Genomic DNA, 19,550 nt, shown 5'->3' on the forward strand with positions numbered 1-19,550 from the left:
ATAGAATAATCAATAAAATATGTTAAAAATTAGTAATTAAAGAATTTTACAAAAATATAAAATAAAATGTACCTAAGATTAGCCATAGAATTGGGAATGAAATTAAATATACATTAAGAAACTGTGACATAATGTTAACCAGAATTTGCCTGAGTCTCTCCTCAACAAATTAATTAATACAAAATGATCATAGGGTATCAAAGAACATGATTGTGTTTTATGATTTGCTTCTTCCAAACTGACTGCCTAATTTATAGGTGACCGTGTCCTAGCTGTCAATGGAGTTAGCCTGGAAGGAGCTACACATAAGCAAGCTGTGGAAACACTGAGAAATACAGGACAGGTAAGAGATCATTATACCAAATTTTTAAGATACCTTGGAAAAACATAACGTGTGAGATCTCCAAATCTGTTAGTCAAGAAACCAAGCCTGATTTATACACATATCATAGTATTTTTTTCTTCCAAATTAAGAAGTACTATGAGAAGATTTTTTTATTGTTATTGTTTTATATGTGGGAAACTGACTTTTTGTGTCATATTTAGCATTAATATTACCAGAAATCTGACAGGAAGAATGATGGAGATTACATTTTTTTTCATCAGCATCTACAAATATCTAGTGATTTTAATTCTCATCATTCTTTATCCCAAAGGCTAAATTTATTTTTGCTCAATTAGAGTATGAGTCAGGGAGATTACCACATTATTTATAATAGTCTACATATTATACTGCAGTGGTGATTTTATTCTAATACCTAAGTTTTCTATAATATGTTCGTTGTTTTTATAATAGAACATTTTCTTTTAATCATTTTTCTTTTTATACAGAAAATAGTAAAAACTTGATTTTGAAGTTTTCAATCCCTTGCTTTTGTATCTTGGTTTTTTCCTACCTATATTTTGGTAGACCAGGTATTTACTTAAAATGATTTTATACTATCAATTATACAGAGTCCTGAAAATTTATGTACTTTCTTATAATTATTTTTAGTTAATAAAGTGCTTTTTCATTTGTCCAGTTGGTCCATCTGTTGTTGGAAAAGGGACAGTCTCCAGCATCCAAAGAACATGTCCCTGTAACCCCACAGTGCACTCTTCCAGAATCAGATGGCCAAGGTCAAGTCCCTGAAAAAACGATGAAGAAAATGACTCCTGTCAAAGACTACAGCTTTGTTACTGAAGGTCAGACCTTTGCACACTACAGTCTCAGCTTTCACTTATTCCTGGCTTACTCAAACTTTGAGCTTTGCATGTTGGATCACAGTTCATGCCTCTAATTACTCTTATCAAGTGTATATAATCTGATACAGCACTACACTGAATTTTTAAAGGACATTTTTGCAGCTTTTAGAGTCTGAAAGACTAATGAAGTCATGCATGAAACATGTTATCATATAATACCTAAAATAGCTATAAAATTCAAAATGATATTTATAAGGGAAAAATATGAAAATATATAAGCAATTGCTGCAAATAGCTTCAAACATTGAAACCTTGATGCTTACATTTTCTATAGTTCCATTTAACTTTATGGACTTATCAAGCTAACCCCAATCCTGAGCTGAAATTAACCTAGTAGATCCCGGATACTAGTCTTGCTTAGAAACTTTGACAGCTCTTGGACATACCACTAATTGGTAATAAAATAAGAAAATTAAGAATGATATAGTAGTGAGTTTTTCCTAAGGTCATACAATATATTCATAATACAGAACTGTCTTTTATTCTCAGATTCCATTTATCTTGCTTTTCAGGGGCATAAATACCATTTACTTTATAAATAATAGTGGTGGTATATTGTCATTGTTTATCTTTTATTTGCAAATCCTTATTTCATTACACAAATGTCAGTAACACTGAATTAGTCCCCAAAATAAGGATGAAAAAACAATCCAGCCTGTATTTTTCATGATTATAAAAGTAAAATTAGTATATCCTCTTGATCTCACTGCCCTGTATTCTTTATTCCTTCTAACATTCTTTCTTTAAATATCTTTTAAAAAATTATCTTCTAATTATTGTTTTCAATTTTTTGTTGAAAATTTTATCATAATGTTATTGCAATTTACTGGATTCTCTTACACTGTACCAGAACATGAGGATGCCATCTTTTCCATGTCCTTCTCTAACATTGGTTTTGCTCTTTCCATTTCTCTCTCATCGTATACCTGAAATTCTCTTATTCTTCTCCTCTCCTGTATTATTTTTCTTCTTTTTGTGTCATTCTACAGTCTTTTAAAACACGTGGGATTAAAGCATAATTTCATTTCAGAACCTTCTTTTCAAAATCCCTGATTTCAAAATCCTCTTTTCTGTTCAAGCAGTTAGTCATGCAGTTTAGTTTCTCATTGATAAGAAAGTATGAAATAGGATTTGATTACAGAATAAGAGTGCAATAAGTATATAAAACTGTCAGTTATGGTGGGAAAATGGGCTTTTAAAAATGTGTCCAAAAGTATATGACATTTTTATGTTCATATGTATTCATAGCATGTTAAGACTATCTAACTTTATATAGATGTATGTATGTATTTTTTTTTTTTTGCAGAGAATACATTTGAGGTAAAATTGTTTAAAAATAGCTCAGGCCTAGGGTTCAGTTTTTCTCGAGAAGATAATGTTATACCTGAGCAAATGAATACCAGCATCGTAAGGGTTAAAAAGCTCTTTCCTGGACAGCCAGCAGCAGAAAGTGGAAAAATTGATGTGGGAGATGTTATCTTGAAAGTGAATGGAAACTCTTTGAAAGGACTGTCTCAACAGGTGAGCCCCCAGCATGTGAAGTGTATCATTTAAATAGTGGGAGAGGTGGGCCTTTCAGAATGATTTGCTTATGGTGGTTTAACTGTGGCTTCATTTGTCATTCATGCCCCCCCACCCCCACCCCAGGAAGTTATATCCACTCTCCGAGGAACATCTCCAGAAGTATCCTTGCTTCTCTGTAGACCTCCTCCTGGTGTGCTACCAGAAATCGACCCTGCTCTTTTGGTGAGACCCGTGAAAAGTAATTTATATTTTTATAGAATATCTGAAGTGATTAATTCAGCTATAGTGATTTCATCCTTGTGTGATCTCCTGGGTTTTATCCTAGTTACTTCAGCTAAAGTATTATCTTGTGTGCATCACCTGACCTCTGGGTCCACTCTGTATTTATTATATAAATAATCTAATTCACCTTCTCTCCCTTACAGTCCTAGAATTCCAGGATTCTGGGATTTTAGAAATTTGTTTTCCAAGCCTAATAGAAACAGACATAAAATAATGGTTACAAAAACCTTATGTTTGTATTTATTTCTTCATTGAACCAAAATTGGAAACATAATCCTCTTTCTGAGCAGATAAAAATGAGAATTATTTAAGATATTTTTGCCTTTATTTTTAATACTGAAATCATAGAGTAAGCATTACAGTAGTTCATTTCCCTTTCTTATGTCAAGGAATAGCTAAGGGATCCAAAATCTATTTTGATGGTTAATTATAAATTACATACTGCTAGGTAAGAATCCATACATAGATGAATAATCATGCAAATGAAGAAAGACAGCTTTTGTCCTATCTACTTAAAATCATGTTCCATTCCCAGTGAATGTGAGTCCTGGGTATGAAAGGTGGTAGTGTGTGGCCCCAGAAGCTTTAACCCTTAGATCAGACAGAGGGGGTGTGTTAGAAGGATATAAATAGGAAAGTAACATTTCTGTAAGATCCATTATAAATAGCATTTTAAGAGACGACATTGATTTGGGTCACCGGTTGGGAACTGGTAGAACTCTCTTGATGAGTAAATATATTGATACAATCTTTCTGGAAAGCAATCTGGAAATATTTAACATGGTCTTTAAAAACATCCTATGTGCTGATTATAGAAAATTCTATTTCTTTTATATAGAAAATTATAAGGAAATAATGAGAAACTCAAGTGAAATTCTACATACAGAGAAGTTCTAGATTTCTATTAATAGTGTATAGCTTTATACTAGGACAATTCTGAAATAAATTAATGGAATAGCCATATGTAGGATTATTATACAGTTTTATGCAGCTATTCAAAGCATATTTAAAGACCTCAGAAAATACTCATAAAAACCTAAAGTTAGTATAAGTTTTCACATTCTGATCTCTTTTAACATGTCCATTACAGACCCCACTGCATTCTCCAGCACAAGTACTTCCAAACAACAGTAAAGACCCTTCTCCACCTGCCTGTGCAGGGCAAAGCAGCAGCTCAGATGAAAATGAAATGTCTGACAAAGGCAAGAAACAATGTGTGTCCTCATGCAGGAGAGACAGTTACAGTGACAGCAGTGGGAGTGGAGAAGAAGACTTAGTGAAAGCTCCAGCAAAGATACCAAACATGAGCTGGAGTTCAGCTTTGCAACAGACCCCAAGCAACGCAGCATCACAGGCACAAAATCAACATGAGGCAACCAAAAGTCAAGAAGAGACCATTTGTACCATGTTTTACTATCCTCAGAAAATACCCAATAAACCGGGACGTGAACACAGGTATTGTCAGTATTTTAATGCATTGTACTCAAAGCTACTGGTTGTCGTCAGTACCAGGAGCAGCAACACACATTTCTCTAGGAATGAAGTGTGCCTGTGTGGGAAACTCTCAGTGATTAAATAGATGATGGCTCTGTTGGCTAACTGTTGTGACTGACAGTTTTAGTTAGCAAACCACTAAGCTCTCTAGCCATTCAACCTGAGCCTTGCTGCTCTCTTCGGAATATTTACTAAAAATTGGGAAATTTGTTTGTATTTCACCATCATTCATTTTACTTAACAGAAAGAGAATAAACCTGTTTAGACAGTGATGAGGTGGGAAAGTAGAGAGTAGAAATATAAACAGGAGAGACTTCTGACCAAGACTGAGGCATAGGTAGATACACTGTGCCTCCTTGCACAACCAAAAGAAGGACAATGACAATTTAGAAACAAAAACAACCAGAACTAACAGAAAATCAAACTGTATGGAAGTCCAACAACCAAGGAGTTAAAGAAGACACACTCATCCAGACTGTTAGAAGGGGCAGAGATGGGCACGCAGAGAGGACTTTGTGCAAAGCAGCAGTGGAGGACCAAGGTTGGCAAGGCGGCAGCTGGTGGACTCATCACCAGATTGAGCGGGACACTCAAGGCTGTAGCTGGCTGGCAAGACTGCAGCGGCAACTGGTGGAGTGCACAATCCCACAATTGTGTGCAGATAAACCAGGAGGAGCAATTGGGGAGCCAGACAGACCGAGCTCCAATGCAGGGAATTAAAGCCTCAAACCACTGATTGCAAACATCTGTGGGCAGTTGTGATGGCAGCGGGGGAAATTCCCTCACCAGAGAGTTCATTGGAGAGACTCACAGGGTCCTAGAATGTGCATAAGCCAACCTACCTGGGAGTCAGCACCAGAAGGGCAAAATTTGCTTATGGGTAGCAAGGGAAGTGACTGAAAGCCAGCAGAGAGCAGAGCAAGTGCCATTGTTCCCTCTTGGACCTCTTCCCCACATACAGCATCACAAAGCAGCTATGTGGGTTACCCCACCCTGGTGAACACCTAAGACTTTGCCCCTCACTACATAACAGGCACATCAAGACAAAAAAAAATGGCCCAAACAAAAGAGCAGATCAGAGTTCCAGAAAAAAATACAACTAAATGACCAAGAGATAGCCAACCTATGAGATGCACAGTTCAAAACACAGGTAATCAGGACACTCACAGAATTGGTTGAATTTGGTTGCAAATTAGATGAAAAAATGAAAGCTATGCTAAGTGAAATAAAGGAAAATGTACAGGAAACCAATAGTGATGGGAAGGAAACTGGGACTCAAATCAATAGAGTGGACCAGAAGGAAGAAAGAAACATCCAGCCAGAAAAGAATGAAGAAACAAGAATTCAAAAAAATAAGGAGAGGCTTAAGGACCTGCAGGATATCTTTAAACGTTCCAACATCTGAATTACGGGGGTACCAGAAGGAGAAGAGGAAGAGCAACAAGTGGAAAAGTTATTTGAACAAATAATAAAGGAGAACTTCTCCCTTCTGGCAAAGGAAATAGACTTCCAGGAAGTCCAGGAAGCTCAGAGAGTCCCAAAGAAGTTGGACCCAAAGAGGAACACACCAAGGCACATCATCATAACATTACCCAAGATTTAAATGAAGGAGAGAATGCTAGAAGCAGCAAGAGATAAGGAGGCAGTTACCTACAAAGGAGTTCCCTTCAGACTGTCAGCTCATTTCTCAAAAGAAACCTTACAGGCAAGAAGGGACTGGAAAGAAGTACTTCAAGTCATGAAAGGCAAGGACCTGCATCCAAGATTGCTCTATCCAGCATAGCTTTCATTTAGAATGAAAGAGCAGATAAAGTGCTTCTCAGATAAGGTCAAGTTAAAAGAGTTCATCATCACCAAGCCCTTATTTTATGAAATGGTAAAGGGACTTACCTAAGAAAAAGAGAATGAAAAACATGAACAGTAAAATGACAGCAAACTCACAATTATTTACAACCACACCTAAAACAAAAACAAAAACAAACTAAGCAAACAACTAGAACAGGAGCAGAACCCCAGAAATGGAGATCACATGAAGGGTTTTCAGCAGGGGAGTGGGAGTGGGAGAGAGGGGGAAAAGGCACAGAGAATAAGTAGCATAGATGGTAGGTAGAAAATAGACAGGGGGAGGGCAAGAATAGTATGGGAAAAGTGGAAGCCAAAGAACTTATATGTACAACTTATGGACATGAACTAAAGGCGGGGAATGTGGATGGGAGGGGGTGTGCAGGGTAGAGAGGAATGAAGAGGGGAAAATGGGACAACTATAATAGCATAATAAATAAAATATATTTTAAAAAGAGATTAATCTTAATATTGAAAAAAAGAAATATAAAGGGAAGGGGTAGGGAGGAAGGGGTAGAGAGTCTGCAAAAAGTAGGCTATAGAAGACTACAGGAAATGGGGAACGAAGAAATAATTGAAAGCACAGAGGTATAGAATGACTACATCTATACCTCTAATAGTTATTTATATATTTTATTGTTTGGTTATGTTTTTGTATATATCTAGGTCCAACCATATTTATTCAAGTTTTTTTTCTATTGTATCATCCAAAATAACCATGGGAATTAAGTCTTATTTTTTTTTCTATTCTCTTATATTGAAACAAACATTAGGCTTCTGAAAACATTAGCTTCAGCCAAGAATTAACAATTAGGGATCAAAAGTATATTTATTTAATCTGTCTTACTGATCTGTGTATCTCAAAGAGCTTCAAAATAGAACCCAGAAAGAGAACAAAAACTGGTAAGGTTAGCATATAACAAGTGTGAAATAAATTCACAGTCCAGAATTCGGTAAAAAGTGGGTAGGATCTCAACCTAAAGCAAATATGAACACTTGTTGAACATTGTCTGTTTGTGTCACAAACTTACTATATTCACATTGAAATGTATTTGAAAAACGTCTTGCTTTTTTGTCCCTGTAGTAATCCTCCTTCCCCTTCAGCACTGGATGAGACATCTGGGCCACCTAAAACAGAATGTATTTCCACTAATGTAACAAATAAATATCATATACATCACACTGCTGAACCAAGAAGACAAGAAAGCTTGACATCTTTGAAAAATGATTTGGAAAACCACCTTGAAGACTTCGAGCAGGTGAGTTGTTTTGGCTGTATGAAGAAAATTCCATGGTACACACACAATTTCCCTTTAAGGAAAAGACTTTTTTAGAGTACCTTCATATTCATGCCCAGTAAACAGATAACCTATCTGGTGTGTTTCCCTGCTGAGAATTAGAGAAAAGGCAAAAAGATCTAGGTACAAACCCTGTTTCTATCACTGACCTGCTGCCATTTGGTAGACACTTGCAGAAAAATTACTTAATTCTTCTGAATGTCAGTAGTTTTGGCTATAAAATGGGGCCAGAAACCTCATACAATTGTGATAAGGAATAAATGGAATAGTATAAAGCAGGGGTGTCAAACTCATTTTGACCAGGTACCACATCCGCTTCTCGGTTGCCTTCAAAGGGCCAAATGGAATTTTAGGACTGTGTAAATGTAACTGCTCCTTAACATAGGAGTAGTTCAGCGAGAGCTCGGCACTGCCACTGGGTAGAAACAAGGTGCGGGGCTGGATAAAACAAGGTGGAGGGCCGGATTCGGCCCACGGGCCTTGTGTTTGCCACCTGTGGTATAAAGTGAGAACCTAATTGAGTATCTGCTATTTGCTAAATTCTGATGGATTACCTATTTAATTTTTAATCAGGATTGAGTATAATTTTTTCACCTTCACACTTGTTTTTGTGTGCTCAAATGTACTTCTTTACATTGTACTGATAACTCTAGAACTTCTAATCCTACAAATTTAGTTTAGAAGTCAAATTTTCAAGAAAATATTGTTTATATTGATTAAAAGTCAGTGTTTTTAATATTGTTTTTATTATCATAAATATTTATTGTAGGAAAGTTGGAAAACAATGAAAAAGAAGATTAAAACTACTACCTCACCACCCAAAACACATAAGCATTCGGGAGTTAATTTTTCTGAATACTTTGTTTGCCTATAATTGTGTGTATATGTGTGTGGGGGGGGGGGGCATCTGTACCTTCTGTTTTATTCTCACCAATAAGTAAAAGTCTTTGAATGATTTCCTTAGAAATCTGTCATCACCCCTGTAAGCTGCAAGCAATCTTTATGTCTCCACTAAAATAATGTTTAAAAAAATTTCTTTTATACAACTAAATACATGAAGTTGTGCTATTTAATTACCCAAAGACTTCATTTAAAAACGACAACAATAACTTTCTTTTATGGCTCTTGGCATTTCTCTTGGTAGTCTAAACATACATGAAGAATTTTCTGAACCTTCTCTTCAAGAAGTGTTCTTTGATGATCTGGGTATAGCCACAAATGTGTCCTTGTTTATTCTGAAAATACAAGAATTGAAGCATGAATAAGTTCTATCTCAGATGCCTCTAAATGAACACATCATGTTGTATTTAAACCCAACTTTTACATTGGAGAGCATTCTATCTAGAGTCAGGTAGACCTGGCTTCTTCATTTGGGATACGTAAGTAACCTTTTAAGGTTGGGTTTCCTCCTCTGTTATTTAATGGAAGTAATAGTCATGATTTTGTTCATCTGTAAGGCAGAATAGACACCCTAAAGGAATCACTGTTTTCTTCACTTAGGAAGTAGAACTCATCATTACCCTAATTAAATCGGAAAAAGGAAGCCTGGGTTTTACTGTAACCAAAGGCAATCAGAGTATTGGTTGTTACGTTCATGATGTCATTCAGGATCCAGCCAAAAGTGATGGAAGGCTGAAACCTGGGGACCGGCTCATAAAGGTGAGACATTGCATGGAATGAACTTGTGCGAATGTGGCCAAAGAGCAAGCCAGGGCTAGAGAAGAAAGAACAAAAAGGTTGAGTTAATATAACACTCTGTTTCTCTGTTTGGTTTGTTTTCCTTCTCCACCTCTTAAAAGCAAAGGCATTTATGTAGTTAACAGATCTAGGAATACTTCAAGTTTTCTTTTTAATTTGGGAGTCCTTCTAATCTCAGTTAAAGCATTAAACAAACTATCTTGAGTTTCAGGGACAGAAAGTTTCTTAAATTATTGTGAGGATAAATGTCCTATACTAGCAAAATAATGATGCCTTTTTTAAGTATTTACATTATTATTTCATTTGTAATTACTTGATTTTCACAGTACAGGGAATTACAAATAAATTAGAAACCATTCTTTATTGTGAATCTTTTACTGGCTAATATATATTTTTAAAAGTTAGGGGGATTACTGTATTTTCTTGGTATCTTCTGTTCCAAATATTATAATCCTACTTTTCCCCTTTTTCATTTTGGTAGGTTAATGATACAGATGTTACAAATATGACTCACACAGATACGGTGAATCTGCTCCGAGCTGCACCCAAGACAGTCAGATTAGTTCTTGGACGAGTTCTAGAGTTACCCAAGATGCCAGTGCTGCCTCATTTGCTGCCTGACATTATGTTAACATGCAACAAAGAGGAGTTAGGTAATGCAAATTTAAGCTTTCTGCAGTGTGATTTTTCTTGGCTGGATTAAAAATAAGCACTCTTAAGGCTAAGGAAACAAATATTTGTATTCCCTGAAGGTTTTTCCTTATCTGGAGGTCACGACAGCCTTCATCAAGTGGTTTATATTAGCGATATCAATCCAAGGTCAGTTGCAGCGGTTGAGGGTAATCTCCAGCTACTAGACATCATCCACTGTGTGAATGGAGTCAGCACACAAAGCATGACCTTGGAAGAAACTAAGAGAGTATTAGACATGTCACTTCCTGCCGTGGTGTTAAAAGCTACAAGGTACCACTCTGCAATTATTTGTGGGTTTTGCTTGTGTGTGCTTAAGCATTTCAGGCTATTGTTTTATGTTCTCTTAAAAAGATTATTACTGTATTATTAGTAATTCACAGACTAAACCAGCAGGATTTAATAGTTAAACAGACTTTCTGATAGATAATATATCCTAAGAGCACTTTAAATGGGTTAGTGTTTGGATACATGTTTGCAGTTATTAATATGATGGTTATATTTGTCACTTAGGATGGTTTCAGTTGCAAGTAACTAAAAACACAACTCAACTTGGTTTTAAACAAGATAGAGAATTTACAGCCTTACATGGCTGAAAAGATTATGGAGTCAACAGGTAAAATTTCATTAGGCCTCTAGCTCCATTTCTTTGCTATTGCACTTATTCTCTACTCTATGTATGTGTTTCCTTCGTGACAGTCACATCTCTGTCAGCGTTGTGCCTCACGCCTCCATACTGCACCATCCAGGGCAGTCTCCAATCAAAAGTCTCACCAGTCACTGTGGTAAAGCAAGGACTGTGTCCTGATTGTCTTAGACCCGAAATAAGGCCAGTCTTGGCCCATCCTCAGTGTCGGGACAGTTAGTCCTACCTAAGAAATGTGTAGTGGAATTACCACATCCACTACACCTCATAACAATCTCACATCATAAATGCTAATAGCAACTTTTCTCTCACTTAAAAATGAAATAAATTGAAAAATGTATGTATTAGTTTCAAATTACTACAAATGTAGTGGCTTAAACAACAGAAGTTTATTGTCTTAATAGTTTTGGAAGTCAGAAATATGAAATGGGTCTTAGTGGGTAGAAAATCAAGGCTGAGGTGCATTCCTGCTGTAGACCTCAGGAGATAATCCACTTCCTTGCCTTTTCTACCTTCTAGAGATTGCCTGTATTGGTCGACCCATGGCCCACCTCCATATGCAAAGGCAGCAGTCACAGCACTCTGCTCTGTCCTTACATCTCTGCCTGGCTTGCTGCCTCACTCTTTCATTTATAAGGAACTCTGTGATCACATTGAACCCAAGCAGAAAATCCAATATAATCGCCTCATCTCCACATCTTTAATTTACTCACATCTGCAAAATTTATTTTGCTTTGTCAGGTTCAATATTCACAGGCTCCAAGGGTTAGTGTGTACACATGCAGGGGGAGGACGGGAAGGGGGGCCTTATTCAGCCTACCACAGTGTCTATAAGTATAGGCTTTCTAGACTACAGACTTATACAAAGGGAAACTGCATGTTTATATCTAATACGTGGTCAGTTTTACAGAGTGTGTCTTTCCAAAATATAGGAATTACTAATTAAATCATTTGATAGTAAACTTATTTGCTCCTTCTAAACCTTTAAGTCAGTTTGTGTACATTTTTCTTTGAATGCACTTCCTGACCAGGTTTTCTAACATATTTCTAAAAATTAGATTTGGCATGAAGTTATTTTCATAGATATAGCTGAATGTTAATTAGTTGGGAAGAAAAGGGTTCAAACAACCTGAAATTTTTTTTTGTGAAAATTAACATCTCTGTTAACCATAGATCTAGCTGAAATTTTTTTGCCTCAAAATCAGTAGAGGACCCTTTACCCTACCTTGGAAATTACTTTCTTTTTCTTTCTACTTTTATCACTTCTGTGGTCACTAAAGATAGAGTAGTGGTGGTCACAATTACTTCTGCCTTTGTTCTTCTCCCAGCTCTCTCTCCACTGTTATATATATCTGATGTCTTTAACATCCACAGAGCAGCATTAATGGAGGGGTGTATATTTATGGTAATTATATGTATGTCAAGAACTGTAAAGGGTCTTTGATTTTCACCTTACTTGCAAGCTAGTAAGTTAGCCAGTTATTGTTTCCTGCACACTAGTAGAAGATATGAAACTCCTAGATTGGAGACAAAATATTTACCACAAATGGTATTGATGTCAGTTCTATATGTCCTCAAAGTCTTGTGGAGATGACATATGTGGGCCCGGTGGATTCCTAAACATGCAGTGGATTGTATGACAGGAGAGGAATACTTTAAGAGAGGCTGGAAACCTGACTCTTGCAGGGGTGTCCAACCCATGGCCTTTGGGCCACATGAGGCCCAAGATGGCAGTGAATGTGACCCAATACAAAATCGTAAATTTACTTAAAACCTTTTTTTGCCCATCAGTTTTTGTTAGTGTTTGTGTGTTTAATGTGTGGCCCAAAACAATTCTTCTTCCAGTGTGGCCCAGAGATTCCAAAAGGTTGGACACCCCTTTTAGCATCTCTGGGCCATAGTATGGCATCCTGCTAGAAAGCATGCTTTTTGTTTGAGAAAAGAGATTATATCGTCCCTCAAACTTGCTCACTACGATCATAGCCTTGAGAATTGGCCCAGATAAAAAGTGATCATGGCCTTGCATTTCTGGGCTACCCAGGAAGAATATGCAGAGATGCTTAGGGTCCATGGTGCGAGTTGCCTCTCCCATCACTGTATATGTTAGGCAACACACCTTTTTTCTCACATATTAGTAGCAGTAAGATTGCCTGCTAATCTTCTGTTTCCATGGTGCTCTCTTTTTTACTGTTTTTCACATTGGGTAGTACTAGTCTTCTGATGACCTTTTGAATATATAGGAGTATATATATGTGTAGAGATAGAGTCTAGATTTTCACTTTAAATAACTTAAAAGTAAAACACATATCAAGAGCTTTAAGTTCAGCCCTGGCTGGCATAGCTCAGTGGATTGAGTGCGGGCTGCGAACTAAAGCATCGGAGGTTTGATTCCCAGTCAGGGCACACGCCTGGGTTGCAAGCCATGGCCCCCAGCAACTGCACATTGATGTTTCTCTCTCTCTCTCTCTTTCTCCCTCCCTTCCCTCTCTAAAAAAATAAAATAAAATAAATTTAAATGAATAAAATCTTTTTTTAAAAAAGAGCTTTAAGTTTATAAAACTTAGTGATCTGTGATTTCTAAGTTGTCTTTGAACTATGACCTGAGTGACTAAGAAGCAAGTTATTAGATCATGAATATTACCAGTGTTTGAAATGAGAGGAGAAATAAAGTGGTATGTTAAACTGAAACCTGAAAAGAGACTATATAAAGAAGTGATTCTTAATCTTTTTTGAATCAAGAATATCTCTGTTAAGAAAATACATAGATGAAGACTGATAAAAATTTTGTGAGGCTTTAGGATATGCCTTAAAACCCATCTAAAACAAAACTCCTGAGGCTAATTAACAGATAATCCAAAGGATATTAAAACAAACATCTTAAGTAATTTGCAGTTGTCTTTCATTTTTTTACAACACAGAGATGGTCAGCCAGTGGTCCCAAGTTCCAGGAAGTATGCTGTTTCAAGTCCAAAATCAGCCAAAGCCAATGGTAAGGATATGTTCATTTTATAACACAACTGGTTTTAGAGAGGTAACTGTATTTTTCCCAGAAACAGGTATGGAGACTATCACTCAAAATGCTTTTATTGCCTTTCCAAAGTGCTATGCAAGATCTCTATCTACCCTGTAAGGTTATAATGAGGCATAAATGCAATAATATATGTGAAAGGTCACATTGATTGTCACATAAAAATTTAATCACCTTGGCTGGCGTAGCTCAGTGGATTGAGCACAGGCTGCGAACCAAAGTGTCGCAGGTTCGATTCCCAGCCAGGGTATATGCCTGGGTTGCAGGCCATAACCCCCAGCAACCGCACATTGATGTTTCTCTCTCTCTCTCTATCTCCCTTCCCTCTCTAAAAATAAATAAATAAAATCTTTAAAAAAAAATTTAATCAGACAGTTACTTAATTTCTTGTCTGTTGGACACTGTTCTAGCCATTGTGAATATGGCAATGAGTAAACAAAGTATCTGTCTTACATTTTAGGATAATAATGTAGATTGTAGTATTAGTAGTTGTGGCATATAGTAGTGTAGTAAAGGAGGTTATTATCCTCCTTTTATAGAAGGGGAAACTGGGGCACAGAGACATTCACAGAATTAATAAATTGTGGAGCCAAAATTCAAACCCAGGATATCTGACTTCATGCTCTCATTTACATAATCAGGCTCAGTAATTGTAACTTTATAAAAAGATCTTATTTATTTATTTTCAGAGAGAGGGGAAAGGAGGGAGAAAGAGAGAAACATTGATTGGTTGCCTCTCTCATGCCCCCAGCCAGGGACCTGGCCTGCAATCCAGGCATGTGTCCTGACCAGAAATCTAACCAACTTCCTTGCCCTTTGCCAGATGATGGCCAACCCACTGAGCCATGGTGATCAGGGCAGTAACTGTAACTTTTAATGCTAGTGTTAGTGTAATAAAAATGTTAAGCACAGGGAAAAGTGGTTGAAATTAGTTTATTTGAAATGTAAATTCAGTACTTCACATAACTAAACTTTTAGGTTGTTGAATGTAGTATCTAATTTCTTTATGAATTCTGAAAAATCATATAGTATCAATAATAACTCTCATAATGCAGGGAATGTAAAATGGTGGAAAACATTTTGACAGCTTCTTAAAAATTGAAACATACACCTACCATATGATCCAGCCATTTCACTCCTATTTGTTCACTCAAGAGAAAGGAAAGCATTTATCCCTACACAAAAACATATACAGGAATGTTTCTGGCAGCTTTCTTTGTAATAGCCAAAATTGGACACCACTCAAATATTGAATGAATAAACAAATTGTAATATATCCAAACAATAGAATACTCTTAAGCAATAAAAATGAATGGTCTGTTTTATACACACAACAACATAATTAAAATAAATTCAAATAAGTCTGCTGAGTGAAAGAGGCCAGACAAAAAAGAATTCATACTGTGTTATTCTGTTTATTCAAAATTATAGAAAATGTAGCCATGGATGGTGTAGCTCAGTGGACTGAGTGTGGGCCTGTGAACCAAAGAGTTGCTGGCTGATTTGATTCCGAGTCAGTACACATACCTGGGTTGTGGGCCAGGGCCTCAGTAGGAGGCATGTGAGACCACACACTGATATTTCTTTCCATCGCTTTCTCCTTCCCTTCTCCTCTCTAAAAATAAATAAATAAAATGTGTTTGTTTGTTTTTTTAATAAAATGCAAGTTAATCCGTAGTAACAGAATGCAGATCAATGGTTGCCTAGAGAAATAAGGTGGAGAGGGCAGTTCAGGGAAAGAAGGAAGCAATTACAAATAATAAACCATTGTACTTTATACTATATTAATATGATTATTTTGAACGAGTGGTTTATTATTATTTTTTCATTATTTTCCCTAGAAGTTAAATAATGTACTATATCTTCTGCAAGTAATAATAAAACACATTCTTGGGCTCTTTGTAACATCATACACAAAATTATAGAACTTTATCCCATACCCCTATTTCCCCTTTTCTTTCTTTTTAACTTTTCGAGACTTAACCATATCTTTCAAAATGTCTTGAGAATATAATTTAATGTATCAAATTATTTTTAAATATAACTTTAATTGTAAGAGAAACATAATCTTATTTTAATATACCCATTGAATTTTTGTACTGAAGACAGCTAAGAGTTCAAATTAACGTTAGGTTTAGATACATATTAAAAGTCCTATTCAGTTATATCCAAAACTTATTTTACTGTGTTAAATTGATAGTCTAAAAAAGGCTTGCTGTATTCTCTTAAATAGTCATGAACTAGCTTATCGCCTGTGATACGTCTCCCATTTGGCTGGAATAATTCACATTCCATACCTCATACTAGAACAATTCAGCCTGAACTGAGCTTTGATGCAAACTATTTTCTTTTAAGAAATTGACATTTTTCTTGGGAAAAATCCTTATCTAATATTTGATTCCATCTAGTTGATTTTAAATCACTTTGTGACATGACCTCTTTTAATGTACTAATAAAAATAAGCACATACAGATGTGTGGGTTTTCTCTCATTGTTGTGATATTCCTGCTGTGCTTCTGACTGGCTCATCCCTTCCTTTCTCTGTTGTCCCTTTGAGGTCACCACACTTCGGAGCCTTGTGGCAAACCTGCCCTCACTCCTAATAATTCCTTCTCCAAGGTAAGTAAAGGCTGACTTCTTCATGTCCTACTTCCTTATCTAAATAACCAGTTTGCTTGTGTCTGAACCAAACTGATTTCACATTTAAATATTTGCCTTCTTTATGTTTAGAAACATATATTGATAATAGGAATATATTTCAGTGAATTAATAGGCCTTTTTCAGTTAAGGTCACATCATCAAGCCCCACGCAAGTAACCCTACCTCATTTGTACAGACTTCTCTTCTAAATAAGCTAATTACTTAAGTTGATAGTTTCAGTGCTGGAATTTTCTTCATTTACATGCACAATTCTTTTGATTATCTTAAATACCTGGAAGAGACGGATGTAATTAAGACTGAAATTGGTCCTTTGGGATAATGCTGACCAGCAGTGACTATTAAAGGACAAATCTCTGGGGCAAGTGAAGAAAAACAGTAGTGGCAAAAGAAATAGGCTTACCTGCTTCTTGAAAGACATAGAAATATTTTACCAATAATAAAATTAAAGGGCCTAAATCATTTAAGATCAGCACAGAGAAACCTGATGGTGCTTTAATAGAACTACCTTTTCCCACCACCATTTATGCCCTCTTCACCTCCACCCACACCCCTTCCCTCCACAATCATTAATAACACTGTTTTATCACAAACCTAAATTTCACTTCGGACTCTCTCTTTAAGGCTACAGGTATGCCCATTTATTTGGTTAATATTTTGTTGAATAATTTTCTTTTGGCATGTAATGTGCATTCTAAAATAATTATGGCTGAATCTTCATTTTTTTGTGTGAGATTGTTTAATCCCACACACATACCATACAGTCTTTTCTGAAACACAGTATTTGAATGTCTTCCCATGTAAAATCCACAGCTGAGACATTACTCTCCTGGTAATCTGAAAATCTTATCATTCCAACAAAATTTCTGGATATGAACTGGAATGAGTGGAAGAGGAGAAAATGAATTTAGTTTAGTGGCCATAAGCCCAAAATTCTGTGCCTTTCATCTCACTGTGTTATCTCAAATTTGTGACATGGTTTAGCAATGCCTGAGAAGGTAGTGCAGCAGAAGTGTTAGATAGAAATGATTGGAACACACCTATAAAAATTTCTTGGTATTTGTATGTTTGTGGATTGAAATATAGCAATACTCTCTGTTCTGTTTATTCACAAGGCCTTCAATATCATATAGCTGAAGCAAATGGATTTTTGTGTATTTGAGTGTTAGTCATGCTGTATAGTGCTTATTTTCTTTTTAAATATCAGCATGTTGTTTAAAGGGAGAAAGGTATAGTTTCTATTTAAATTAAAATAAAGTCCTAGAAACTATGACTTTTGTTATTCAGAGCTACAAACACTTTTTGTTGGAGTTAAAATCTGCCAGGAAGTTGTTCAAACAATATTCTGCCCTTGTATACTAATGAATTTCATAGTACAGACATACTATGAATTTCTTATAAAGATTGGAATTTCACAATCCAGTGAAAATTTTTGACATCATGTGACCACTATTTATGGAGAAATAATTCAGTTGCATCTATCATCTCTACTTTTTATCTTAATAAAAAGTAAAGTCCCAAGGGAGAAAACTATACTTGAACAATGATTAAAATTTCAAAAAAAGAAAAGAGAAAAAAGTAAAGCCTTCAGAGCAAACACTTGTATTTGCATAAAATTATTGTAATTCTAATTATTTAACTTTGCATTTTTGCTGAGTCATTCTTTTTCAGTAAGCTGTTCACCATGATGTGCTTCATAATTTATCCTTTAATTACAAGGGTGTATTTTATTTTTTATTATGAATAATTATGGTACTTTATAGTTAGGAGTCCATTGTTATTTTTCTTAAATTGAGGTAAGATTTAGACTATATTTGAAAATCTTTATACCTACCAGTTGATTAGATCTCCAAACTGGAATTTATGACCATGTAATAGCTTCACAAATACTGAAAAGGCTGATTTTCCCCCTTCCCTTCAACTTCAAACTTTTCTAAAAAGTTCTATGAAAGACAAGTCCCATAAAATAGGCCTCAGAAAAGAGCTTTCTGCAGCCAAATAAGTTTAGGAAATACTGTATAATAGATTTCTCTTTTGGAAACTCAGAATTTATATTAGTAAGCATTGTAAGAATTCTTAGAACCAAAATATTGATGTAGTGTTTAATCTAGGGTGTTTAGACATACTTGATGATAGGAAGTTCCATCCCCTTTGCGCATTTTATTGCCCTGGGATTTTCCAAAAACACTTCTAAGGTTGGGAGATACAAAATGGATTTTGTACTAAGAAAGGTGGGGAGAAGGACATTGAGGGGCAATGTACAGTCCCTCCCTAATGTTGGAAGTTAATAAAATAGTAAACTAATGATTTGCTTTGGTTTCATCCTTTAGGTTAATGGGGAAGAAATAATTGAAATTTTGTGCCCTGAAGAAAAACACTCCACTTATCAGATGAAAGGATTAACAAATTTGATTCTGTCCAAAGGTAGTTTTCCAAATCAGTCATCCAGTTTCTCTACATGCCCTAATTATTCAGGTAATAAAGAAATATTGTGTATCTCTCTTATTTGCCTTACATATTCCTATAGTTGATTTTATTTACTTATTTTTAGATTTTATTTATTTATTTTTAGGCTGATAGGAAGGGAGGGAAAGAGGGAGAGAAACATTGTTGCTTCTTGCAAGCCTTCAACCAGGGACCCAGCCTGCAACCCGGGCATGTTCCCTCACCAGGAATCGAACCAGTGACCTTTTGGTTTTCAGGCCTGTACCCAATCCACTGAGCCACACCAGCCAGGACCCTATAGTTGGCTTTAAAAGGAAAGATTGTTGTTCAAAGAAATAAAAGAACAATGTAAAATTAATTATTGTTATCTACATCACTGTACAAATGTGCAGGATTCATTCTCATCTCTTAAGATTAAAACTATTTTAAATGATTGAAAAGATAGCTGTTTTGTTTGATAGCTATTTCTTGTATTTTTTAAAGGAGCAATTTATAGGCCACCCAATATTTAGACTTTTTTTCCTAGGACATTTGGGCTGCTTATCATATCCTTAATCTTTGCAACATAATTTGCCTTTCTTTCATGAATTAATAATTTGGGATTAATTTAGGAATATAAGCATCAAATTACTAGTGTCTCATAAAAAGGTATATCATAGACACTGATTTGGGTTTATTCTTTGTAAGTTGCAGTGAGTGG

General features: G+C 35.8%; 1 protein-coding gene across 12 annotated transcripts in view; it reads left to right on the top strand.

Moving 5' to 3' along the window:
* Nucleotides 1–19,550, top strand: part of PTPN13 (protein tyrosine phosphatase non-receptor type 13) — a 203,536-nt gene that overhangs the window by 157,228 nt on the left and 26,758 nt on the right. For 7 of the 12 annotated variants that reach the window (XM_045820083.1, XM_045820090.1, XM_045820085.1 and 4 more), the window contains 12 exons: nt 258–343; nt 1,023–1,185; nt 2,552–2,766; nt 2,893–2,991; nt 4,142–4,506; nt 7,472–7,646; nt 9,186–9,344; nt 9,865–10,036; nt 10,136–10,346; nt 13,638–13,708; nt 16,305–16,366; nt 18,736–18,880. In XM_045820083.1, coding sequence (XP_045676039.1) covers nt 258–343; nt 1,023–1,185; nt 2,552–2,766; nt 2,893–2,991; nt 4,142–4,506; nt 7,472–7,646; nt 9,186–9,344; nt 9,865–10,036; nt 10,136–10,346; nt 13,638–13,708; nt 16,305–16,366; nt 18,736–18,880 — 1,923 coding nt within the window. The remainder of the gene's footprint in view (nt 1–257; nt 344–1,022; nt 1,186–2,551; nt 2,767–2,892; nt 2,992–4,141; nt 4,507–7,471; nt 7,647–9,185; nt 9,345–9,864; nt 10,037–10,135; nt 10,347–13,637; nt 13,709–16,304; nt 16,367–18,735; nt 18,881–19,550) is intronic. The other 5 variants (XM_045820086.1, XM_045820088.1, XM_045820095.1 and 2 more) reach the window with 2 other exon arrangements.

Source organism: Phyllostomus hastatus, unplaced genomic scaffold (genome assembly GCF_019186645.2).
Source record: "Phyllostomus hastatus isolate PE091 unplaced genomic scaffold, TTU_PhHast_1.1 phas_scaffold_39, whole genome shotgun sequence".
NCBI classification, from domain to species: Eukaryota; Metazoa; Chordata; class Mammalia; order Chiroptera; family Phyllostomidae; genus Phyllostomus; species Phyllostomus hastatus.